This window comes from Anguilla anguilla, chromosome 2 (assembly GCF_013347855.1).
Source record: "Anguilla anguilla isolate fAngAng1 chromosome 2, fAngAng1.pri, whole genome shotgun sequence".
Classification (NCBI taxonomy): Eukaryota; Metazoa; Chordata; class Actinopteri; order Anguilliformes; family Anguillidae; genus Anguilla; species Anguilla anguilla.
This window is the reverse complement of record NC_049202.1, coordinates 57,346,787-57,371,690: the sequence shown is the minus strand read 5'-3', so window position 1 is coordinate 57,371,690 and position 24,904 is coordinate 57,346,787. Positions and strand designations below refer to the sequence as shown.

The 24,904-nt window shown below is 44.8% G+C and overlaps 1 protein-coding gene across 13 annotated transcripts in view; it reads right to left on the bottom strand.

Annotated features, from left to right (window-relative positions):
- Positions 1 to 24,904, bottom strand: part of cacna1g (calcium channel, voltage-dependent, T type, alpha 1G subunit) — a 186,621-nt gene that overhangs the window by 27,215 nt on the left and 134,502 nt on the right. For 9 of the 13 annotated variants that reach the window (XM_035405059.1, XM_035405063.1, XM_035405067.1 and 6 more), the window contains 10 exons: positions 24,253 to 24,738; positions 23,772 to 23,872; positions 22,579 to 22,702; positions 16,556 to 16,624; positions 15,233 to 15,417; positions 8,561 to 8,687; positions 7,353 to 7,478; positions 7,106 to 7,195; positions 5,381 to 5,573; positions 3,077 to 3,127 (listed from right to left, as the gene is read on the bottom strand). In XM_035405059.1, the coding sequence (XP_035260950.1) occupies positions 3,077 to 3,127; positions 5,381 to 5,573; positions 7,106 to 7,195; positions 7,353 to 7,478; positions 8,561 to 8,687; positions 15,233 to 15,417; positions 16,556 to 16,624; positions 22,579 to 22,702; positions 23,772 to 23,872; positions 24,253 to 24,738 (1,552 nt within the window). Of the gene's footprint in view, positions 1 to 3,076; positions 3,128 to 5,359; positions 5,574 to 7,105; positions 7,196 to 7,352; positions 7,479 to 8,560; positions 8,688 to 15,232; positions 15,418 to 16,555; positions 16,625 to 22,578; positions 22,703 to 23,771; positions 23,873 to 24,252; positions 24,739 to 24,904 lie in introns of all 13 variants that reach the window. The other 4 variants (XM_035405060.1, XM_035405064.1, XM_035405061.1 and 1 more) reach the window with 2 other exon arrangements.

The following is a 24,904-nucleotide window of genomic DNA, read 5'->3' as shown; positions in this document are numbered from 1 at the left end:
TAGAGGAGAGGCAGATGGCTCTGGCTCCACTACCGCGTCGGATTATTAAGCACCACCTTTGATCTTGTGCAGGGGGAGAGAGCTGCAGCCTCACTGAATGGAGTGGCTGTGTCAGGGAGAACAGAAGCTAACAGAGTAGCGGGTGGCCTACTGCTCCGAGCCCCAGTACAAAAGAATGTACAACAATGCAGGAAAGGCTAATTAGCGCACCGTCGACTGGAAAATAACAAAAAACATTTCCGCTTACTCGCCCCTTGTTCAAAAAGTCAAAATAACTCAGTCAAAGGAATTTTAAAGACATGGGGCTCCATGTTCTCCATTTCTAGAACGAGAGGTATTCTGCTTCAGAATGTGGATAAGATGAAATGGCATAATAGCATTCCTCAGCACACCATTTTGAAAAGCAGAGTGAATATCTAGAAGACTGCGGGTGTTTCTCATGCCTCCGTCATTAACAGTGTCACACGGACATAAAAGTTCTCAACACGCACTGACCTTGACTGTCATGCCGACCGGTGGCACGCAAACATATTCGCACATGATAAAAAAAAGTTGTTACCCAGTGACGGTGACCTCAGCGTTTTGTTCATGAGGACAGGGGGGCCACATGCTCAAGGGAGCCGGGCCCCATCACACTGTTCTGGACACACGGTACTGCGGATAACTTGGGGACCGGAAAAGAGATCCCGGAGTTTTCTGAAGGAACTTGACTTGAGAGTAATAGAACAAGAAATCTTTATTTATTTATTTAGTTAGTTCTTTTGTTAAAATGTCAATTTAAAAAATTGCACGAATTCCGTCCAAATCTTAATGGTAAACAAGCGCAATCACTGACATTTAAAACGCATCTGAAGGCTGTTTTGCAGTCCCTGTTTTTTTGGTTACATTTCAAACTGTTTGTTGCAGTTCTACGCCAACCAAATAGCCCTGCACATTGATTTAGGAAGACGGTTTAGACACAATCACAGTGGTTTCCAGTTCATCGGCAGTTTGGAAAATTTTTAAAAAGCTTAGCAAGACAAACGCAGAATGCAAACACTGTGGGCATAAAACGGTACATTCTGGAGGCCTACAATGGTAGAAAAAGAAAAGGCGAACAAAAGTACATAGAACGATGGATTTCTTCCTCGCTCCCAAAAAGCCACTTGAGAAATACTTTCAGTTGAGTGCAAATGATGGCTTTTCATTCAGTTCAAATGGTGGCTTTTCATTCAGTTCTATCGCGTTGATTGAGCTGCAGCTCTGTTTGAAAGAATTATCATCTCACGCTGTGTGGCAAAATAAAGAAAAAACTCTTTGCTAACGTTTTTCAAATGTTTTTAGCTTTATGCTGGCAACAATCAAACTGCTTTATAGGCACATCTTACTAAGCAATGTTATCTTAAGATTTGGAATACACATTTTAATAAATGGATTGGTTTAATGTCATAAAATTCAGTTTATAATAATACTCATTAATTCTTTGTGCATTTCAGCACTAAGAAACAAAAATGTTTGTTCAGAAATACCAGGATTTCCCGCCAGAGATGTCAAAAATACCAGGATTCCCGGATGTTAAAATATCGGGAAAATCTCCAAGCCTAGAAAAACACAATTCGCCAGGGAGAGGCAGAACTCACAGGCTTGACAGGGCACCAAAGGGACCTGAGTCCACAGCAAATGGGTTTCACACAGGGAGCCTGAGCAGTGAGGGACAGAGCAGGCGGAAGCTCTCGCTGAGAGACACAGATAGAAATGTTCAGTCACAGCTGAAACGGGAACAGATCAGACCTTCTGGGTTGATCAAAAACCAAAAAAAAAAAAACAACCAATTAAATGAACCCTGATTTTTCCACTCCGGTGAGACGCAGTGAAAGCTTCCCCTGAACTGAACACATCTGAGGACAAGCTTTGAAACGTACCTCAGCGAGCTGCACTGAGGATAATAATGTGAAATGAACACCGCTATTCACATTTTATTGTTTGATCTGTCCATCTGTTCTCCTCTGTCCACGAATGCATAAATATGGAAATAATTGAATCTTGCTCACAGATAGAGGTGTAAATAGCAACCTAGCAACTCTGATTATGGTCAAAGTGCTCTGACATACTCTAAGCCACATTTCAAGCACAGCTCTCTGTCTGTTCCGACTCCATCACTACACTTTATACTCTCGACAAAATTTCAAGTAAACATCAGCATACATGCTTGCACTCCCTGAACCAACCCTTTCAATTCATCCATTTTCTCGAAGTCACCCACAAGGTTGCCTGGGCAGAGTATGATGTATGTCTTCAACACTTCGGCCACACATGAATTTTTTACACTCATGCACTTCTGAACACCCATAAGCGATGTGGAATTAAACACCCCGACAAAATCACCGTGGAGACAGTGTCACGTGTGCGGCAGGACTGGGAGGACCACCAATGAGAGAAACTCAAAGCACACCGATCAGAGAGGTGTGGACTGACAGAGTGAACCCCGCTCACACAGGCAGTCAGGAAGCTTTGCGCTAGGGGGGAGTGGGGCATGGATGTGTGCACCTCTGCGCACACACACATACAGGCAGCATTACTGCTCCAGCAGTGGTCACTGACAAGAGTCAGCTTTTACTGGAACTTTTACAAGTGTTCCATTATTATTATTATTATTATTATTATTATTTCAAACAGGAAAGAAATAAAAATTGAAATCTTATTTGATTTCATTTCTTCAGATTCTGTAAAGATATCATGAAGTTTCACTCTATAATGGCTTCATTGTTGTTACTCGAGTATCCAGTGCACTATTTCAGCACTGCTTTCGCCTTCTCTCTCCCCTGAGTGAGCGCAAGGCCACCTGCCTGGCCAGACCGGGCATGGAGCTGGTGCAGTGTATGAGTGGTGGGGAACCGACACACAAGACTCCCACAGACGCCGGTCAATAGATCAGGCTGAATAGGGGCCGGGGCATTGAAGGAGGTGCCCCCCGCCCCCGCTCCCCCAGTCCTTTCACCCGCCCCCCCCCCCCCCCCCCCCCCACCCACGAGGGCACTTTACACAGCAGTGGCCCTGAACCACAGTGGACACACACAGGCATGCCAGAACTCAGTACCTGTCTCTGTGTCTCCAGAGCCGGCCCAACTGACACCCGTCAGCATTACATCTAGAAGAACGAGACCATGTTAATCAGAGTGGGTGGAACAAGCACGTAGGGAAGAGTTGGAGAATGGGAAATAAAAAGAGGAGAGGTGCAGTGATAGAGCGCCCTGGAGAATGCTGTCTAATTCAAGTATTTCGTGATTCTGAGTCCATTGCCGGCTTGTGGTATCATGTCGATCTGCTCCAGATCTTATTCAAGGTTTTGTGGAATTAAACAGGCTTTTAAAAGGCTTTGTAGGACTACATTTTGCCTGTTTAGTTTCCTGCTGCTCATGGACTTGTTTTTCACTAGAAAGTGAACCCAGCTTTAAAACTCCTTGATACACAAGGCATGGAAACTCATGGCGGTCTAGAAAATGGGGGAAAGGTGATTATATGTGAACTACATTACATTTTGGCTGTAATTTTGGCACTAGTGATTTAAAAAAAATTTTTTTAGGGTGTTACTTAGCTAGAGTCTTGATTTTATTTGTTAGCAAATAAAGTGTCTTTTAGCATGTTTATTTGTTTTCCTATTATTTAGACTATAATAGATAAAACATTTATTCATCTCAGCTAACAAAAATGATGCCAATCCAAGCATTGATACTGTGATACTCTTGACCCAATACTGTTGAAGATGACATACTGTATAGCTACAGTATATGAGTTTGATCTACTTCTGCGATAGAAACGAATGACTGCCTCCCTCTTTAGTTCATCCGTTTCCAGCAGAGGCTGCTTAAGGACTCGCCCTCAGAGAGGGCCATTTCAAACCCTGTAGCTTCCCAGCGCTCATTCTACTCCACATTTCTCTCAAACTCTCTCACGATTCCCTACCCAAAAAATAACTTTCCTGATCTGTAAGTTTTTCAACTTCACACTCCGCTTTTCATGACCCAAACACAAGGAAGCTCTTTGCGTCACACGGTCCTGGCATGTTTTTCTCTTTACTTGTGAAAGCAGGCGCAGGCCTCCTATTTTATCCGTGACTTCCTGTGCTTTGCGAGGCGCCGTGTCAGCCGTCCACACCAGAGAGCGAATGGTTCCCAGCAACTGAAAAGCGTAGGCTTGTGACTGCGCTGAGCGTAGAGGCAATGAGGCGAGAGCTTTATAGAAACAATGAAGTCAAGCTAATAGATGATGCGTAAATCAATCAGTAAAAGGCATCCATTAAACAGACGAGGAGGAATGAGGGCCCTTGAGAGCGTATACTGAGGATTAGAGCTATGACCTCTGATCCTGGGGGGTGAAGGGTCACAATGTGCTGGTGGGAAGTCTGTGTAGATGTGACCAGTGCACCTCAATGTCTCCTTGAGGAATCCTTACACTTTTAAAGCCTCAACGACAACCAATTGAAAATGTCGGCGTCCATAAATATCATCTGAAGGGTCTGGTAGTCAGGCGTTAAACCAGACACGTGAGACCAACATCATGTCCAATTATCAGAGGCTATGCAAGTGATGAGATTTTGCACTTCTCACAGGGGGTGAAGTTGTTGTGTACTGTGTAAACGGTACTTGTTTAATTCACAGCAGAGGTACCATGTCCATCTGTATTTCTCAAAAGCTCTTTCTAAAAGCTAAATGCATTCCATCTGTCAACATCACTGATTATTACACCCTTGAGTTTGACATGAGGGCCGTGGGCAGGCAGCGCAGAGGGAAACTGCCGCAGTAATCAGCATAAATGGGGAGCCGTGGGGCAGGTCCAATCACCTGTCTGAACGGCACAGTTGGCGGTGGAACAAAGTTGAGGTAAGGCGAATAGCAGGGAGTGCAAGGCAGCCCTGGGGCTACGCTAAGCCTGCGCATGGCTTCCGCAGGGCTGCACTGCTACTCCTAAGGGAGGCGGGGAGGGAGGCGGGAGGCAGGGGGGGCTTTACTTTGGTGTTCGCCTGCCTCTCCTGCTGCACTGCCCTGCGTGTGGGAGAAGAGGGGAGAGGGCGGACTCTTCGGACACGGCGACGCTGTCGCCCCTCTTTCTTTGTAAGTGTAACTGTCATGCAGATTCCGGCTCATTCGCAAGAGGCATGCTGAGGACCCCCCCTCAGGCGCGGCAGCTACGGGCAAGGCAGGGGGACGAGGTGGGGCAGGGCGGGGCGGGGCGGGGTGGGGGGAGGGCGGAGCTTAATACGCAGCAGGGGAAGAGCGAGGCTAAGGGTTTCGCGGGGGCTTGATTTTCTCGCAGCTCTACTTTGCGTTCTCTCTAATAAAAGATCAAGCAGGACTCAGAAAGATGTGGAAAGACTACCGACCAGCCAGCTGCTTCTCCTTACTCCTTCTCTTTTTCTCCATCCGCTTCAGGCGCTTCTCTTCCCGTCGCTTGGCCTCCTCCGCTTCCTGGTGGCGTCGGCACTTGTGGAAGTTCTCGACCACCACGCCCACAAACATGTTGAGCACGAAAAATGCCACGATCAGCAGGAAGGAGATGAAGTACAGAAGCATCCAGGGATTGTAGTTCATCACGGGCTAAAACAGACACAAACACACACACCACCACCAAGATAACCAACCAATGATAAATATAAAATATAGAAAATAATATTTCTTCCTGCTTAAGCCAATGCATATTTTTAGCTTCTGATGCTCAATAAAAAAAAATCCATCTGGAAGAAGTCCTGGCTTCAACAGAGACTGGCATTTATGTGCAGTAAGCAGGGCATACTGTAAAACACCTAATTAAGGCCCAGTGCTGTGCCTCCATTCACACACGAGCGACTGGGCTCGTGCTTAGCGCAGAATGCATTCACATCCGCCTCAGTGTTCAAACAGAGCTGCACATGGCCATTGTACTGAGCCAGCCATAGTCATTCAAATTTCAGGCAGCGTCTTGAATAAAAATGGGTAGGAATATATAATAAGCCATCAAAGGATGACTGCAAGTAAAAGGGACAGTAAGGAGCTTAAAAATTGAGATAACTATGCCGCTGTTTGAGGCCGATACAAAACTGCTGACCTGCCATTCCATGGCTTCATTTCCAGTCCGACTGCTTGACCTCCTTTTGTTTTAAGACGCCTATCTCTAGCAAACAGAGGGACAGATTTGACTTTGATTCAAAACTGAATGCTTCTCTTTTCTGTTGCATTTTATCTTGGTAATGAATTAAAGCCATGTAAGTAAACACCTTATGCTTTTATCTAGTTCCATCAATTAGAGTCCCATTGGGCTTGGGTCGGGTTCGAGTCATTTCTTGCACATACAACTTCAGCTTGGGCCACGTCTCGGCTTTTTAGTGAGTGAAAAGGAATTATGTTACGTTTTAAATGTATTTTTATTTTAAGAAATAAACTTCTTATTTTAACTCATTTTGTGCAAGTGCAGTCTCTCTTTCAAGTCCATGTGTTTACCTCCTTGGGGTGAGCGTGACTTCGGAGGATGAAATTATGCAAAGGAAGAACATTGTTAAATTCCAAATGAGTTGGGAACGGCTTCGTTGTGGAAATATCATGACCTTGTGACAACAGATAAACAGTTCACTGATCACGTACAGCGTAGGGCTACTGACTGGTAAGACAGACAGTTTATTAGGCTATCATACTGGTCTACTGATATGCCGCTGTGTCTTGTTAAGCTGTGTAGCTACTGTTTACTATCCTGTATGCAAATAAAACATAGCCTATTGCAGTATAATTATTTATATAACTCAATTGCAGAGCAGCCAGGCACCGTATTGTAACACCGTGTCTGTGAGTGATTTCAGTTTCGGGTCGTGTTTAAAATTTGGCAGTACCAGTTGGGCTTGGTTGGGTTGGCTCTCAAGGTCCCGGGTATGGGCTGGGTTCAGGCTTTAATTTAATGCCTGTGCAGGCCTCTAACATCAATGCTAATCTTGATTAATTTCATCCAGGAGGTGGTAGAGGAAACATGACCCCCCCCCCCCCACACACACACACACACACACACACACACAGGTGCAAACACATACAGTACATACACACTCATGCAAGCCTGTGCTTATACATACTCAAAAAGGTGTAGTGCCCAGAAGTTATGTGCGTACCTGTTGGTCTACCCCAACAGCATCGAGTCCATCGTACATGATATCCACCCAGCCATCTTTGGACGCCAGGACGAAGAGAGACATCAAGGCCTGATTCGGCAGGACAGAGGGGAGAGGGGGGGTTCAAATATTTCTTTGAGCATTTATATTTCCATAGCAAAAAAAAAAACATCAAAACATAATGCTTGAAGCAGAACATTTTGAGCATGACTGACAATCTGGTGTGGCGTTTGGAGATCTGTCTCACCTGCCCCAGGTTGTCAAAGTTGTATTTGTGCCTGATCCACTTGTAATTGGCCAGAATACAGTCAGACCTGTTGGTGATATTTCTGGTGTCCTCCCCCTGACACACAAAGAACTTTCCCTTGAAGAGCTGTGGAAAGGGGACATGTTTACTATGATGAATATACTTCCTCCACCTTCACACAAATCCCTGCTGACTTCATCAACATTATATCCATTATTCTATACGAATAAATGATTAATTTACTGTTCATATTTCCTGTTCATATGAATTACTGTTTGCATATATCCAAGCAAAATGGGAACTGGTTGTGATCAGTACTGCAGGCATATAGGAAATGACTTGCATACTGTATTTTGGAAAGCACAAAAGATTTTATATGAGTCCAAAATGATTCTCTAAAAAAATGTGATCATACACACTTTACCTGTGTCAATTCATGAAAAACCTATGGAAATGAGAAATCACAAAAAAAACAGCTGTGATAGCTTTTCATTGTCAAAACCTGGCATTCCCATTCAGCTAAAGGGCAGACCATTGCTCCCAGGTGATAGATGCGAAATGGTCATGTTGATGAAGAGCGGAAACTCATTTCAGAAGAATAAATCCTAAATCAGGGATGGTGGGCTCCTCTATTGAGATGCACCAGTGGACAGACGTGGAGCAAGTGAACCTTGCAAATGAATTATGGAGTGGAATTCATGGAAAGCTGGCTTTGTATGGTGCTGGAGCCTCCCCTGTGAATCTTCTCGTAGGCCGACGGCAATGAACGATGTTCTCTGTGGACCTGCTCGCCGGCTGATAAGTGGAATCCCAGCTCTGGGGTCACGACGATGGCTTCCACTCAGTCATTTACATTTAATTCCCTCTTGCAATTTTCTCCCCATGCATCATGCCAATTGACAGTACTGGTTTCCACCTGGCAATCCTGCCGTCAAATTACATTTCAGGGTTTGAGGCTGTGGTTGGAGAGCCATAGCGCGTGGTGACTATAATTTGAAACCAACGGAAATTGCACTCTCTTCAATTAGAGCAAAACCTGCTAACATAAATATTGCTGGGACTTTATTTCAAGTAAAGAATACATTAAACCAAAGGGTATCCGCTTAGTAGTGCCCTCTAAACAAGCCATAATTGTTTCTTCCTACTTGGAATTTATGTCGATTTGATGTGATGACTGAGGTGCAGAGGGTGGGCTAGCATACACTCACCTGCACTCCCAGGATGCCAAAGATGATGAAAAAGGCACAGCAGATGACCACAATGTTCCCGATGGGTTTCAGAGAGGACATCAGGGTCTCCACCACTAACTTGAGGCCTGGAGCTCGGCTGATCACCCTGGGGTAGGATGGCGGAGATGTTTAAGCACAAAAGTCCAAAAAAAGGAAGCATTTTCAGTCTGTGGTTAGGGTGACCAGTGATCATCAGGCTCAGAAGTGCCTTCTGGATATCCAAACAGAGAGAGGGAGAATGTGTTAAAGCTGGATGTGTTCAAGGCAGTCACCAAGCTATCAGGGGATGGGTGGTTGCCATGACTAAACCCGGATGGAGGAGCCTGCGACTCCTCCTCCTCCTTCTCCTTCTTCCCATTTCCTCTCTGTCAGGGGAGGTCAGTGCTGGCCAATGCTCCTCACCCCTCCCCTGTCAGCCTGTCAGCTAGGCCCTTCTTCTATGCCATCCCACTCAGTCACTCCCCCAGAGAGCACACTCCGGCAGGTCAGAAACCAGAGCAGTTATCACAGAGATGCTGCTTCACATCATTTGTGGAAACCCTGTTTTTCTGCGGCACTCTGTCTAGTCAACCGTAAAGCAGGTGAGATGCTCCCCAGCATCCAAGCTCTGCAGTAGGGAAAGACAGCTTTAATTAAACTGATTATGCGACCACGGCACTTTATTATTAATAACATGGCACAGGGTGCAGCACCCGAGCTGTCAACCCCTGAGGTGGATCCATGAAACACACAGTTAGACACAAACGCACGCACGCACGCACACAGGCAAGCACACACGCACGCACGCACGCACACACACAGAGACTCAATGCATTCTTGTATAATCCTTATTGCATTAAACCCCCATAGACTGGTTCTCTGCTATATCTGTACTTACGCACTGTCCTATGGGTATTATGATGACATCAGACTGCTATTTCACTTGAATAATGATGGGTGGAATAAAAGAAGGGACTCATTACTACCATCCAAACTCACAAAGTTTCAGTTTCATTTTAAGGTTAACCCACAGAGGGCAGTATTGTTGAGGGGCTAGGGCAGTTTGCTGGTAGGCTGAGGCTCTCTGTGTGGGCATCGAGACAGGGTTGTAACTTTCAAAAGTCATAAGATTTAATCTGAGTTTCACGCATCCGCAACTGAGCAATGGATAGGTGTGAGGTTTGCAGCATTTGTGGCTTTAATAGGTTTGTCTGTTACCTTACAGTTTATGGTTGGACACAGCTGTTAAATTCCTCCTTTAGGAGTACTTACACTTAGGGAGCATCATAAAAACCTTCCCTTTAATTTTCTTCATGATTTCTTTCATTTTTCAACGCCCAAAATCTTTCCAGCTTTTGTTTTAGGGCATTTTCACACTTTCAGACTGAGTTTAAATTAAATAGGACATTCAAAACCCTCCTAAATCAATTATTCAAAAAATGTTCTTTCATAGTGAAAATTACTTGGAAACCTTAATTAAATAGGAAGTTAACAATTATGCCCGAATCTTAACTGTCAGGTCACAGACAAATTAAAAGCCATCCAGCACTTCTACAAGCAGAAGCTCCATACACCTGGTGATGGTGTTATTTAGAATTAATTAATTAATTAATTAATTAATTAAGTATTAATTGCAGGAATTGAATGCGGACCCTTGAAGTACAGCATATCTATTCATACTAACACAGTCATGGAGGGTTTCTTGCTACACACATTTAGACACAATCACAGGCACAATTATTCTATTATTCTACTAATACACATACCTACCCTGGTTCACATTCACTTTCTCTGGACGCCCCACCCTTTCCCCCTCATCCCTACTCCCCCAACCCACCTCCCACCCCCCCGGCCTGCATTTAGGTTCACAACTGTGGTTTTGGAGGATGTACAAGCACTTGTGAGAAATAAAAAGACAGAATATTCATACATTAATAAATAGTATATAGCATCACTCAGTGTTTTTTACTTTAGTAATGATTGAACAAACTTTTGTGTTGTCAACTTTGAACCTGCGTTTATTCCTTTTTCTGCCTCTATCCTTTATCGCCCCTACCAACACCCTCTCCGCCTAACTCGTCTCCCCCAAGAAAAAGAACAAAAACAAAAAAAACATAAGAAGTAGGGCATTAAGAAATGTGCTTGCTCCCAGTGCAGAGAGGCACATATTCATCCTGGCTGTAATTAAATGATTCTTGTAACCAGGCGGCAAGGAGGGGAACTCTCCAGCTGAGCTGCTCTCCTCTCTGCTAGGATCTGAGGAGCTACAAACCTGCAGCCCACTGAAGTGATTAATCAAGCCTCAACAGAGGGAGTGCACACACACACACACACACACACACACACATACACCCGCAGACATGCACACATACATACACACGCACGCACACACACACACACACATGCACACAAGCTCACTCAGGCAATATATGCACGCACACAGACACATACCAGCACACATGAACAAACACACGATCCCATATATGTGTACAGTACATGCTCACAGACTTGTGAACATAAATAAACACACACTAGGTGGTCACAGATAAATATCCACACACAAACACATTTACACATGAACGCACACATGAAAGCACACACACACACACACAAACACACGCAGGGACACACAATACATAAGCAGCACTCAGAAATGGAAATAAGCAGGTGCTTATGTCCTCATGAATAGCTCATCTGCATCTCTTTTTATGATATTGTTCTCTACGCAACACTGTATATACAAGCACACATTTCTGGCCATTTCTGAGCTACATTAGTTAACCCGAAACAAATGGATTTGTTCATAATTAATGACCGAATTAACATGGGCCAACATGGACATGGTTATATGGCTACTGGCTATACACACCATCTGTTGTACAAGAGGAGTTCAAATACATCTTGGCAGGGGGCAACAGGGGGCACTAAATGACTACATTGCCAAATTAATTCAATTCAAGCTCCCTATTCCTGGCTCTTTGACAGTTGGAAAATACCTGCCTTCAGGATAAAGCTACAAAATATACTAGAGGATTACAGCTTTTTTGGGAAACATTTTTGTATGTGACAGCACTTTTTGCAGCATTCAGCAAACCTGCATAGTAATAATCAGAGTATAATGGTTGCAATAGTTTTCCTAATCAATACTCTATGGCAGTGTTCAATGCACAGCATTACAGTAGCTACAATATGCTAAATAAATGTTCTGGTAGTTAACAGTACAGTATGATGCATCTGTATAATTATTTATTTAGTTGTTTACTTATTTATACAGTTTAATGCACAGCACAGGTCAGGCTAAGGTATTCTAGAGCCGATGAAATGACTATAGTTATAGACGATACAGGTTTTAAGGCTCAGTTTGGCTCAGTGGTCAGTTGAGCGTTACCTATGCAGACAAAGATGAAAAACCAAGATACTCAAATGAGCCCCATGCCATAAATTCTGTCTAGACAACTGAGTGCTCCAGTCTCTTCACTCAGCTAGTGGCGCACCATGAAGAAGTTACCTGCGAAAGAAGTTTCTTTATTGCATATTAGCTTAATCAAAATGTAATTAGGCTGAACGACATGGCTATCGTGATGGTCTGAGTAACAGCTACAGTTTATGTGATATCATCTGGAAGTATTGTACAACAGCTGGGACATTAACTAAAATGAACAAAATGAACCATTAACCAACCATTAACTCATTAATCAAGAAGGGGCAAACCATTAGCTACTGCTTGCTAACTGTTTCAATGTAGCTTCTGGGCTTAAACACAGATTGTTTCATATGGCACCCTGGAAGCAACAGCAACAGAATAATCACTTTTTTAAGTCACGAATCACAAGGTATGAATTTGTCAACAATGAAAAGCAATCCACATTGAAAACCGGGTTATGCAGTATCTTAAAGGAGGTAGGAGGTTATTTGCTACACTGGAAATCATACAAATAAAGAATCAAAAGGTAACAGAAAAAGGTCCTGACAGATCTGACGTACAGGCTGATGAAAAAATAGGTCAGTTTTCACATTTTTTCTTTGTACTTGAATTTTCCTGAGCTCACACTGCATTTAGGCTGTGACAGTAAGACTCAACCTGGGTTTCACAGCGGTGATGAATTAACACAGGCGTGTGTGTCCAGCTCCCAACCAATCTGATAAATCACTGTGTCAGCATACGAAAACACACAGTGACTCCTTCCTGCTCAAGCTGTAATGGGACCATTAATATTCATAATGAGGCAGTGCATGCACACATGCACCCCCCCCCCACTCCTCCACACACTCCTCTACACAGACACACAGTAACAGGCCCAGTATTAATTCAACTCAGGTCCAACACACACACACACACACACACATACACACAATCACCCACACTCACACAACAGCCCTTTCAGCTTCAGCTCTAGCTGAGGCTAAGCTTTTAAAAAATATATCATTCAGTTTCTTTTCATTTCAACTGCACCTCATATGTTTACCGTATGAAATACAAAGCCCTTTACTGAAGACATACACCTACTGGATGGCTTGGATTAAATTATTTCATTTGTAACATATAAGCAGCTTCACTCTTCATTAGGGCGTTTCCCTCTCATGCCATATTCAATTATTTTCTTCCTTATTCAAGGAATATAATACTTGAGATCTCCCCATTCACTGGAACTTAGTCACTAAGTTTTCTATTTAACAGCTTTCTATTTTAATAGCCTTATCAGTGGCACTCTGTCATGTATTCTAAGTTTGAGTTTAATTACCAAGGTCTTACCAAACCAATAAATGGTTCATATTCCTTGCCACACTAGCTGAGTGTTGACTGTACTTTTCAGACAAATGCCAGGCATTTACAGCATGTTACCTGCAATTGAGCTATATGTACTGTAGGTTAATCTCTACTGTAACTTGGACATCCCAGAAATTCACCCTGCTCAAAATAAACAAATATACAATAGTCCTTTTCTTTGAACCTCTGGAATGAGATAATGCATTCATTTTTAATATCATTTGGCAATTTTCAGATAGATAAGGAGTTCAGCAGCACCGCTTACATCAGGAGTTTTACAAACCTGTGGAAACTTTCTGCTGCTAATAGAAAAACAGATACATACATATATTAAAATGTTTAATCTCTCATAATTCCCTCTTTACAAGGTATTCCTGTATGCGTAGCCCTGCATTTCTCTAGGCTGATGAAGCTGCTTACAATTTTAAATTACTCCATGTAGTCTCAAAAAAATGCTTAGTTATTTTTTTTCTTCCATAATTTTAATGAGCATGTCGGTCACTGTCCAGTTACGCTCTTGGCTTTGCTAATCATCTCTGTGCATGGGCAGAACAGCACTGCCACTGAAAAACCCATTACTGCCCCTACAGTGGAAAATACTGCCAAGCTAAGATCAAATTGCCACTAATACACCAAAGCCCTCACGTCTCATAAAATACTCAGGGCAGTAAAGACGTGTGTTCTCTGTATGACTGTGGGATAGAGAGGACATTTTCCAGTTAAAATATTACGCATTGTTCATTTCGGGGAGTTACATCACGCCGATGCCCTTTAAGTCTTGTTTATTTTAAGATCAGTAGCAAAGTCAAATCTTCCTGTGTGGGCGAAGCACGCCTGCAGCTGTGATGGCGATTTGGATTTTGCCTCCATTTCAGACTGCAGGTCAGTGCCAGCAAAGGGCAGGGGGAAACCTGGGAGCATCTGCGAGCACGTGGAGTGTTTAGTAGGCAAATCATGCATGATAAATGAATATTTGATTCTCTTGTTTCTCCTCCACGCACTATGAATATTTCAGGGCACGCACTGTCATGAGAGGTGCATGTCTGGGAAGGAAGAAATGTGAGGTGGGAGGGGGGAGGAGGGGGAGGGGGAGACACAGGCACGTTGGATCACACAGATTATGTGGAGAAACAGGGAATCCTCTGAGAAATAAAAATAAATAAAAAACTCCACCTGGGGAATGGTTCTACACCGTCCTTTCTGCACGACTGTGCAAGCTGAGGGTCGCTAAACTCAGCTCGCTAAATATTCACAAAGGCTTCAGCGTGCGTTCATGTCACAATCAGCATCACATGACCATATCACCATAAAACCAACATAACATGCACAGCTGCTCACGCGAGCCTGGCGTGACAGCACCTCCATAGACTGCCTGGCACGCCTGAATGATGGGCATATGGGGCAGGTATACCACAGCTTTCAGTGCATCTGTGCTACTCTGTGGGTAGGTGGGTGTGTGAAGTGTATCTGCAAAGCGTGATGACAACAGCCTCACCAGTGTCTCAAGATACAAATACAGCTGCCTTAAAGGAAATGTAGCAGACCGCTTCACAGGCTGTGTACCAGTACAGAACACAAATTCATAAGGCTGCACAACCATAATAACAGTGGGCACTATGCTGGCTGACTCAATACCCTTGTGTCTGTACCACCCCCACACACTTCATAATATTGTGTGTGACAATGTGTTCATCATAGCCATTGTTTCACAAATAGCACTTTGCTTTGGTTGCGTCCCAGACAAGACCTGTTAAGGCTAGCCTTATTGGACGCAAGTCCTTCTGGATAGAGATCCCTCTGTCTGGTAAATGAACAGGGTGAAATCAGTAAATGTAAACGGCATAATGTTGTGACCCATCCCAGCAGACAGGGGGCGATAGAGGCCAAGGCTCAGGACGCAATACCTGAGTGGCCGCAGGGTCCTGAGGAGCCGCAGCACACGGAGCATGCCCAGGATCTTGGTGCCGCTGTTGGAGATCATGGACACCAGGATGTCGATAACGGAGATCATCACCAGCATGCCGTCCAGGATGTTCCAGCTGCTCTTCAGGTAGGCCTTGTCACCGAAGCACATGCCGAGAGCCGCCACCTGCAGGGCACAGGAACGCACGCGCTCTCTAAACATGGCATCCGCATTCCGAGGGGGAGACTATTATGATGATACAACTGGGACCAGCTGCATCTAAACTAGCTGAAGCCATACAGTAGCACAATTTGCATGCGCAGCAGTGACAAGCAGTCAGATCCAGGGGAAGTAAATAATGATTTCGCCGGTGAATTTGCATTAAAGATCAAATGAAATGATCCTGGCACTAATGAACTTTGACAATTCAGGAAACCTGCCCTGGTTTTCCTCTGCCCCATTGTCTCGTTCCACGGGCAAAGTTTTTCTCAATTTCAGTTAATTAACCTCCTCTGAGTCATATTATCCTCCAGCATGATTTTCATTTGAAACCCTTGAGTAGGTGTGACCAGGCATACAGTAGCCCAGAATAGAACCCCAGACCTCACTGACTGACACTTTTGAACTTTTCCATCTTCCTCAGACATGCTGAAAACATTTATCTCAATTCAGACTGAAAGGATTTGAATTTCTGGCAGACAGTCCTCCACTTAGGAATATTAACGTGCGCATTGTTGAAAGTCAAAATACAACTTTTCACTATGCTTGCCAGTGAACGTCTCTGAATCTTAAAAAAGGTTTCTGCAGTGGGAGTGGCTTGGAGGTCAAAAAACAACAACAATAATAAATTATTTTTAGTTTATTTATACTCTGATAATTTTCTGTCATTCCAATTCTGCAAAGCAACTAAATGCAGTCACAAGCCAGATTTTAAAAAAATGTTGCTTCTGAAGCCGTGACTGTAGGTAGGGGGCGGAGCTTAACCCCTCTGGAGACCTCAGCCTTGGAGGTGTGCAGCTGCAGAGAGGGCAGCTGTGCTGCTTAGGGCGCTAGAGCAGAATGCACAGCCTCTACCCTGCCTGCTCTCGGCACAGGTCTGGGATCAGCTCCCGGAGGTCTGCAGTGAAGGGGGCTCTCAGCAAACTGCCAGGAGGGAAATGATTCAAACTGACCTGAATTCAGCGTAGGCACTAAGCCCTCAGGCCCGTTCAAACTGAAGAGACAAATGAGCAGGAAGCGGAGCAGACCATCCCAGAGTGCATTTACCCCCTGTCAGCCGCGAATCGCAGCCCCGCTGAGCCCAAATGGCACCGCCCTCGCCTACCTTTACTGTCATCTCAGCCACAAAGATGGAGGTGAAGATATAGTTGGACACGGTCAGAAAGATGCGCTCCTGTGGAGAGAGCCAGACAAGAAGTGGAAGTGACTGGTGAGTCAGCGTGAGGGGAAGAATGCATTCAGGTTAGCCTGCTGAGTGTGGAGAGGACATCACATAGTGTCTCCTGAAAAGATAAGACTGACAGAAAGTTCGCAAAGACTGACAGAACGCACAAATATGCACGCATACAGCAGGTTCAGTGAAAAATGGGAGCACACTTCTGAGGCACCACTGTGCCAGTTTCAACCAAAAAAACAAAAGCAAATCTATGAACTGCATTTACAGGCATCCAAGGTCTACCCTAATAAATTAGAACCTCAAGTGGTCTGACGTCTGGGCCACACACCCACCCACCCACACACACACACACACATCCTGTATATGTCACTGAGACACAAGAATCACTTGACACGTCATGAGAGGCTCTGATACCTCTTCCCCTCCTCTCATAATATTCTCTGATGGGTCACTACAAAGAGTAATTTTCCCAAACCGCTTTGCATAACTCCAAAAACCTGCAACAAAAACCAACCGACACAACCAGCTGAATGGTCCTTGGTCTTCATGGCGGTTTACTCACTCTATATGCTACCAACTGCCATTCCACTACTGCCATTATCTCCAGTTATAGTCGTATGTGAAACTCCTCCATTTTTTAACAGAATTACAGTTCAGCCCCAGGCCCAGCTCTCACCAGCTTATTAACCATCCATGCCTCCAGACAAGCATATCCCTGAAGAAGGTCACTAGGGATTGGCCAGCTCTCGCTCTTTCTTTTTTAAATATCTCTCTATCACCGCACTACCACTCATCAGCTACTCGCCATCTGAACTGACCTTACGCGAGGGGAACCACCCTGCTCAAATGTGGATGTGCGAGGCAGCGTTCCCCCACGGTGCTTGACTCCCAGACATTATCACACCGCACCGCTTTCCGGCCGCATTTACAGGCCCCTATGGGGCAGGCACCGCCGAGATAAGATTGCAGATGAGTGCATAAATGAATAAATCCGCAGAAAAGCCGACCAGACAGGCCGTGCAAGTTTATGAAAACCCAAGAGGACTCAACTGAACCTACAATAGCTGCGGCGGCTAGACGTCCCTGGACACCTTCTCCACGCAGATGAAACGTGGCTGAAAGGTTTTGCAAGCGGCAGCTAGGACTCTGTCAAACAGGGATGAGAAACTGTGCCTTATTTTAAACAATGACTAAGGGAAACACAAGCGGCACAGGGAGGAATGTGGGGAACACTGTGCTTCCTGCTTATTTATCCTGCCTCTCCTTTGTCTGGGTTACAGGCCCCGAGTGGCGTCGTTCCCATGACCTCCTCTTACGCAGCGGGAGCGGCTGGTGGATGCCTGCAAAGCACTCCCATCTGGGAACATTCAGAGTGACATCACGAGCATGAGCCAAAAAAACATTTCATGCAAACTGACACCATTCAGTCATGTCTGCTGTGGTACGTGTGCTAATACAACACGTGTTACTCCCAAAGATAGGAATATGAATAAACGACTAACTCATAGCTGGACTGAAAATAGAATCTGTACATTAAGTATGGATAGCAGATAACACTGCACTAAATGCACAATTATCAGGCGCAAGTGACACCAAATTTACCATGACGCAGTGTAGCCAGAATGTTGTATGTTTGAATCCCACAAGCCACACTGCGTCTGTTAATGCGAAAGCATAACTAATATAAGCGAAAGTTATGAATAAGGCCATCTGTCAAAATAAATACTGTATTACAGCAGCTGAGAGCTTTGGGTGCCTAAAGCTCTTAGGTCTAATGGAAAGGGAATTCTGTTTCTTTCCCTCGTTGTTGGGGGTGGGGGGTGATGAGCAGGTTGCTGACAGTTTTTGGAGCTCTGCAGACAGTAGTCTCACTCTAAATGGCCCTTCCTGGTTGAAAGAGTGAGCCGGGGCAGGGAAATCACATCAGCACATTGACCAGGAATAGAGGAACCATCGTGAGAAAGAAACCATGCTAATAGAACTGCTGAAAAAAAGAATATAAAAATGAATGCAGTCTTGTGGTTGACAAATTCCTTCGGACACGAGAATGAAAATATTGCAGCGGAGTGATGCTCTGCAGGAATCACTGACATATTGGCCAGCACCCCAGTGAAGACAGTTCAGGAAACTGGCCTGCTTTGTGATGGCAGGACAGACGTCAAAATCATTTGTTGCGACAATTCAACCTCCATCGCCCATCTAATAGCTTATAAAAGCTGCACAGAAAGACCTTTATAAAAAATGTACACACACGCACACGCACACGCACACGCACACGCACACGCACACGCACACGCACACGCACACGCACACGCACACGCACACGCACACGCACACGCACACGCACACGCACACGCACACACACACACACACACACACACACACACACACACACACACACATACACATACAAAGCCCATGCATGTAAATGCGCAGATAATAATACTGAAAAATTAATTGAAGGCCAGGAGCATTTCTTTTCACAGTGTGAAAAAAATAATTTGCCTTTTGAGGGAGAGTCACACACCCGGTGGACCCAGGGAGCACGCGTGGTAAAAGGGGATTACGTGGCTTAATCCCATGGAAAATAAAGTCAAAAACAAATCTTCAAACAGAATTTGTTTGAAGGAAATAATTGCACACTGTACAAATGAGCCTTTAGGTCTTCTTTTCCATCACTTTTAAAAAACTGGCACTGCCTGAGCAGAAAAAAATAAAAATAAATAAAACTCAGCCGAGTGGGGAAAGGCTTTGGCGAATTTGTTTCCTGATCCGTTTCCATTTAACTCTCTATGCTGGCTTTCACTTCCCCTCCCCTGTGCAAACTCGGGGAGGATGAATGAGCGTGAGTCGATGTGAAGGGCGAAGCAGGGGCGTAAAGCATATAACGCTCTGTCATCCGCAGAATACAGATACCCCTGTGCCCAGCCAAACGGCGCCGTCAAACAGGCACCTGATCAACGGGCGCTGCCGCATCGTCCTGCGTGGGCGTCGGCAAAACCTAATTTCCCGTGTTATGGCGCGGGGAGCAGACTCTTAACGAGCGTGTTTTAGTGGAGTGAAGGATCCTCGCTTCCTGTCGGCGCTCAAACGCCTCTTGCGACGCTCTGGGGACACCTTACGAGTCACGGAACAGGCGGATGGGCGGTGGCGACGGCTGCCCAAAATCACACGAGTTCTAATATCGCCAAGGCCCCATGGCTAACCGTTCAGGGCGCCGGCTAGCCATTTAAATACCTGAGGCTGAACCTGCCCCGCGGCGATAAGCCGAATGCTACACCCGCTCTCGCACGAGCCTGAGCACGCTGGGGGTACCGCAGGGGGGGTTGTTTTCACAAACAACTGAGACTCTGTTGACCCTTTGCCCTGTGTGGGTAGATAAAAGCTGGAATCAAACACGCTCAAGGCCCTCTGCTCTACTTGCTTATGAGTGGGGGAAAATGCCTTCATCTTTACTCACTCTGATTTTCCAAACAGACTGTTAACAGTGATTCCAGTCTCAGAAAACAAACAAAGCAATTGCACCAATTAAAAAAAAAAATCTAAATATAAAAACTAAATATAACTTTTTTTGCAAAATATTATACAACTTCTTCAATTGTTTGTGAAAGCGGAATAATCAAACATGCTGAATATAAAGTATTTGAAGCAATTTTGCCAAACTAAGGGGTAAAACCGAGGAGGTCAGACATAACTCTTAAATCGTCAGGTGTCCCGTAAATGCACCACCACGACACAAACGCTTTTATCAGCACACTTACAGAACAGCACTGGCATGTGTCCAGGCAAAGCATCAACCAATTAACCAAATGAATCCTAAATGGGCTACAGTAGAAAATAAAGTTAATGCAGAGTGGACCTCATAGATCTGCACTCGGAATTCAATTAGCATTTTGCACGCTACAGGGCTTCTGTGATGCAGAGCAGCTCAAAGGCTCTCCTTGAACCGCCTTGTTCCAATAACCACCTCATTACGTGAGCTGAAAATTACAGCTAGTCCACAAAATGTGGAACAAAATATGCACATGTTTTTTTTGTGTATGTCTGTGTATGTGTGTGTTTATATTTTTCTGTTTACATGAAAGAGGATTTTTTTCATGCTTGCTCAACAAAATAAATTTTAGAAGTTATTTATTTTTGGATGTCTGAGAAGTAAAAATAAAAAAAATAAAAAAAACCCTCTCCAAAACTTCCAGGATATCAGGGTTTGCTAAATATCTTTTTTTTCTATTTAGTTAGTCTAATGCGGGCCTTATTATGATTCAATTATTTCCTGCATGCTAAAAGAGGACACAAAGCTAAAAACGGAGAAATGTTCTCTCAACAAGAAAATCAAACTGTGGTAATTTTAAGATATCTCCTTTAAGTTACATTTTCAGCAAGGGCATTTACGTATTTTGAAAATAAATTAAACTATCAAGTGCCCAGGAGAATAACACAGCCGGAAACAGCTGTGCCACACCTGGGGTTTGTACAGCAAGTTTTTGTTCCAAACTAGGCACAAGCGAGGCCTAATGACAGTTCACTATGTTGAGTGCTCAATGTGCTTTTGTATTTGCCTACTTAGCGAAATCTGTGAATACCACAACAGAGGGGGCGTGAAAGGAAAAGGGCTACCCATACCTGGTTTTTATTTAAAACATTAAATGGGCTTTTTTCAGTTTACACTGCCTCGTTATTCCCTTCTATGGCTAAATGGAGATACACGCCGTTACACACTGATATGGCAAAAACAATGTTAATAATGCTAAAATGCTAGGGTAAATGCATTCGAACAAGTGCTTTGCATCATGCATTGATTCCCAGTCTTTGGTCCTGTGGAGCCACTTCACTTATTGGCAAAGTGTTATTAACGAGGTTTGAATGAGTTATTTATGTAATACTAATTTGTATTTGACATCTATAGACTGAAAAGTCCTTTGAGATGGCATTATAATGTATTATTGAAGATGCACTTATTTTCACAAAAAAGGCGTTGATTCAATTCATACTGGTTAAATACATGCCACTTGAAAAATGAAAGGCTATCTCAAATGATTAAACTTAATTAAATGTTTAATTAATTGGTTTGAACCCTATACCTATTAAATAATTGAGTACCTAATATATCATGAGCTTATCTTGATTAGGCTGAATACTAATACTTGCTGACTTACTTTTTCAAGGGGAAATTCATAAACAAAAAGAGAAAAAGAGAACACAGAATGCACCCGCTGAGCTCTGTAACCATTCTGTCAGAGAAATGCACAACTTGCACAGCTGGCGCAGGAAGACCACAAGTGTTCCCTCGACAACGGCTGTTCACTCGACTACAGGTGTTCACTCGACTACAGGTGCTCATTCGACTACAGGCATTCATTTGATTACAGGTGATCATTCGAACACAGGTGTTCACCCCGACTACAGGTGTCCATTCGAACACAGGTGTTCCCTCGACTACGGCTGTTCATTCGACCACATGTGTTCACTTGACTACAGGTGTTGCAGTAGTTTAGGGAATATCCTGCTGACTGAAACCCTACCTTTTCGGCCAACATTATGGCCAATTATGCATCATGATACATTTATTCAGAGTTATCACCAGCACAGTCAGGATTCAATGACACTCAACATTGAATCGGTGAAAACCTGTGTTTGTCAAAGGGCACAGCAAGTGCTTCAGTTGTATGCTACCTCAGTGTAAATAAGTTTGGTCATAATGCAAAACCGCATACTCAGTCTGTTTGTAACTCAGGATTGTAAAACAGCAGGGTCAGAGTTTAACGTCAAGTTGTTAAGTGAGAGGGGAGTACCATGTGATCTAGTGATGCTCTGACCATGGTATCATCTGACAACAGGAGCTTAGCTGTGACATGTGTTTACACAGAATAATAAAGCTTTAAGCTCCTTTAAGAAATGCATGTAGATAAGCAGATCAGGTGTTGACAGGGTTGCTACGGATTAGAACTCACAGCGCTGGTAGGATCGATCCTGGGCCTCTCCATGGCAATGGTGATGCAGTTGAGGAAGATGATGATCAACACAACGTGATCAAACATCTTGTGAGCGATGATCTTATTGCACGTTATACGAAACCTGCCGGATATCCACATCACTGTCAGTATTATGACACACAGTTGAATTATTAAGGAACATGCATTATAGAATACACTATAGTATACATTACAGATTTTTTTAAATGCATAATAGGATAAAAGTAATATGTTAAATTATAAAATGCATTATTATAATCTCATATATGACACATAGGGCATACACTACTCACAAACTCTTAAAACCGACTTGACAAGATTATCAACATTAAGAAGGGCTACTGTACAGTAGAAATATGACAGCATAATATTCCTCATACTAAAGTATTAATATTCAGGATCTAGGAGCTATGCAAGACAGAGGAAGAGAGCAGCAATATTCAAGCGTGTTGTCATGCCAACATTTTCGGCAGGGTTGGAGTCCGTTAGCTTCTCCACTGAGGGGTGAAATGGGGAGAAGCTACACATGTGCAGCTTACAGAATACCCTTCTCCCTGCCCCCCTGTCCCTGCCGTGTGCCATCACTATATATAACTGCTGTCCCACGGGGCTGCCACATGACAGACTTACGTACAGATGTGGCGGACTGAGTGATACAGCCAGCTGGTATGGGCGGAGTGATGTCATTAACAGACAGTGCAGTGAGCATTTGCAGCTAACTGAGTACAGAACAGGTATGTCCAAAGATGCTTCAAAGGGACTCTGAAATAGTTGCCATCACGGAGGTCACCTGTGGGGTAACTTCAGCCTCCGCGGGTTGAGTGCAGCAGCACAGAGAGTCGAACGCCGCGAGAACAAAAACAAAGCACCGAGGGCTGCGTCGTCAGGAGGTTGTGGGGAAGGATGATGCGTCCTCGTTTGAAGTTTAATTACTGTAGTAAAGCGCCTCGCTGCAAACACTGACAGACCGTAATGTGCAAGGCTTGTCTTTATTCCCTTTAATAAGTGCCTCCTGGATAAAGCCTACTGTGAAGAGATACGCACTTCAAACCGCACAGACGAGACGCCGAAGCCCTGACCCAGCATGCAGTGGGGGCGTTGCGCTCTCACGTGCAGGGGGCTTCTCTCTGCAATGCATCACCCTCTGGCATAGGGGGCGCTGGACAGCTCACCTGGACTGGGGAGAGAACAGGTAGAGGGACCAGGTGTTCCTCTGGCGACACCACTCCGGTTGCCTCCTCTCGAACCACCTGATCAACCTGGCCCTGCGACTCTGTAGGAGGGGAGCCGGGCATTAGAATCACGTGAAACTGAGCGGAAAATCATTTCCTGTGCTCAGCCATCGCGTTTCATTCAGCAGAGACAGCAGTTATCTAAAAATAAAGCTGCAGATGGAGATTCCACGTGGGGGTTGCATCTTGAATGTTTCTCGTATATTACTTACCGAATTGCTTAAAAAAAACAACAAAAAAAAAACAAGCTGCATGAACAGATAATATTTAGAAAATTAATTGACTGAGTTGCTGTGGGTAAGGGGGTCTGACGAGTGAATAAAGCCAATGGCATAAATGCAAGTGTTTTGCATGGTTCAGTGGTAAATTTTACAAATACAGGGATGATTTCTCCACTGTGCTCTCTCCCTGCATTGCTCACCATGTTGACCTCGTCGTCCCCGTTGTCCTCCTCATTGTGTGGGTCATCCAGGGACAGCTGCGGGGGCAGGGTGGTGGTGGGGGAGGTCTTGCCGTTGCAGTCCTGGTGCTCGGCCGAGATGAGGTTGGGGGGCCGGGTGCTGTGCATGCTGGCCGAGCGGTACAGGTAGGAGGGCACCTGGAGCGTGTCGGGCGGCAGGTCGAAGGAGCTCTTGGTCTCCAGGGACTCCATGCGCCGGTGCTGCGGGTGGTGCAGGGAGTCCGTCCTGGAGAGGGAGCCGTCGTCGCCCTCGGAGGCCCCCCCGCCGCCCCCCTCCTCGTCGGAGCTGGACTGGCCGTCCCCCGACAGCAGCGAGCGGCGCTCCCCAGACTGCCGCTTCTGCCTCTTGAGGCTGGGTGCCCTGCCCAGGCTGTTCCAGCTGGAGCGCCGGCTGTTCCAGCTGCTGCCCGTGCTCCAGGGAGCGTATGGGGAACTGCGCGCACTCGTCTGGGGGGATTGGGGGGGGGGGGACACAGAGGACAGACAGGATGTGACATAAGATTTGACTTCAGCATGAAGCTAGGGAACCACAAGTTCAGCACACGATCTCAGATTTGGAAAAGAAATGTGTAGAAATGAGAGGAAAGAGACTCAGGCTACTGGCTACCTTCAA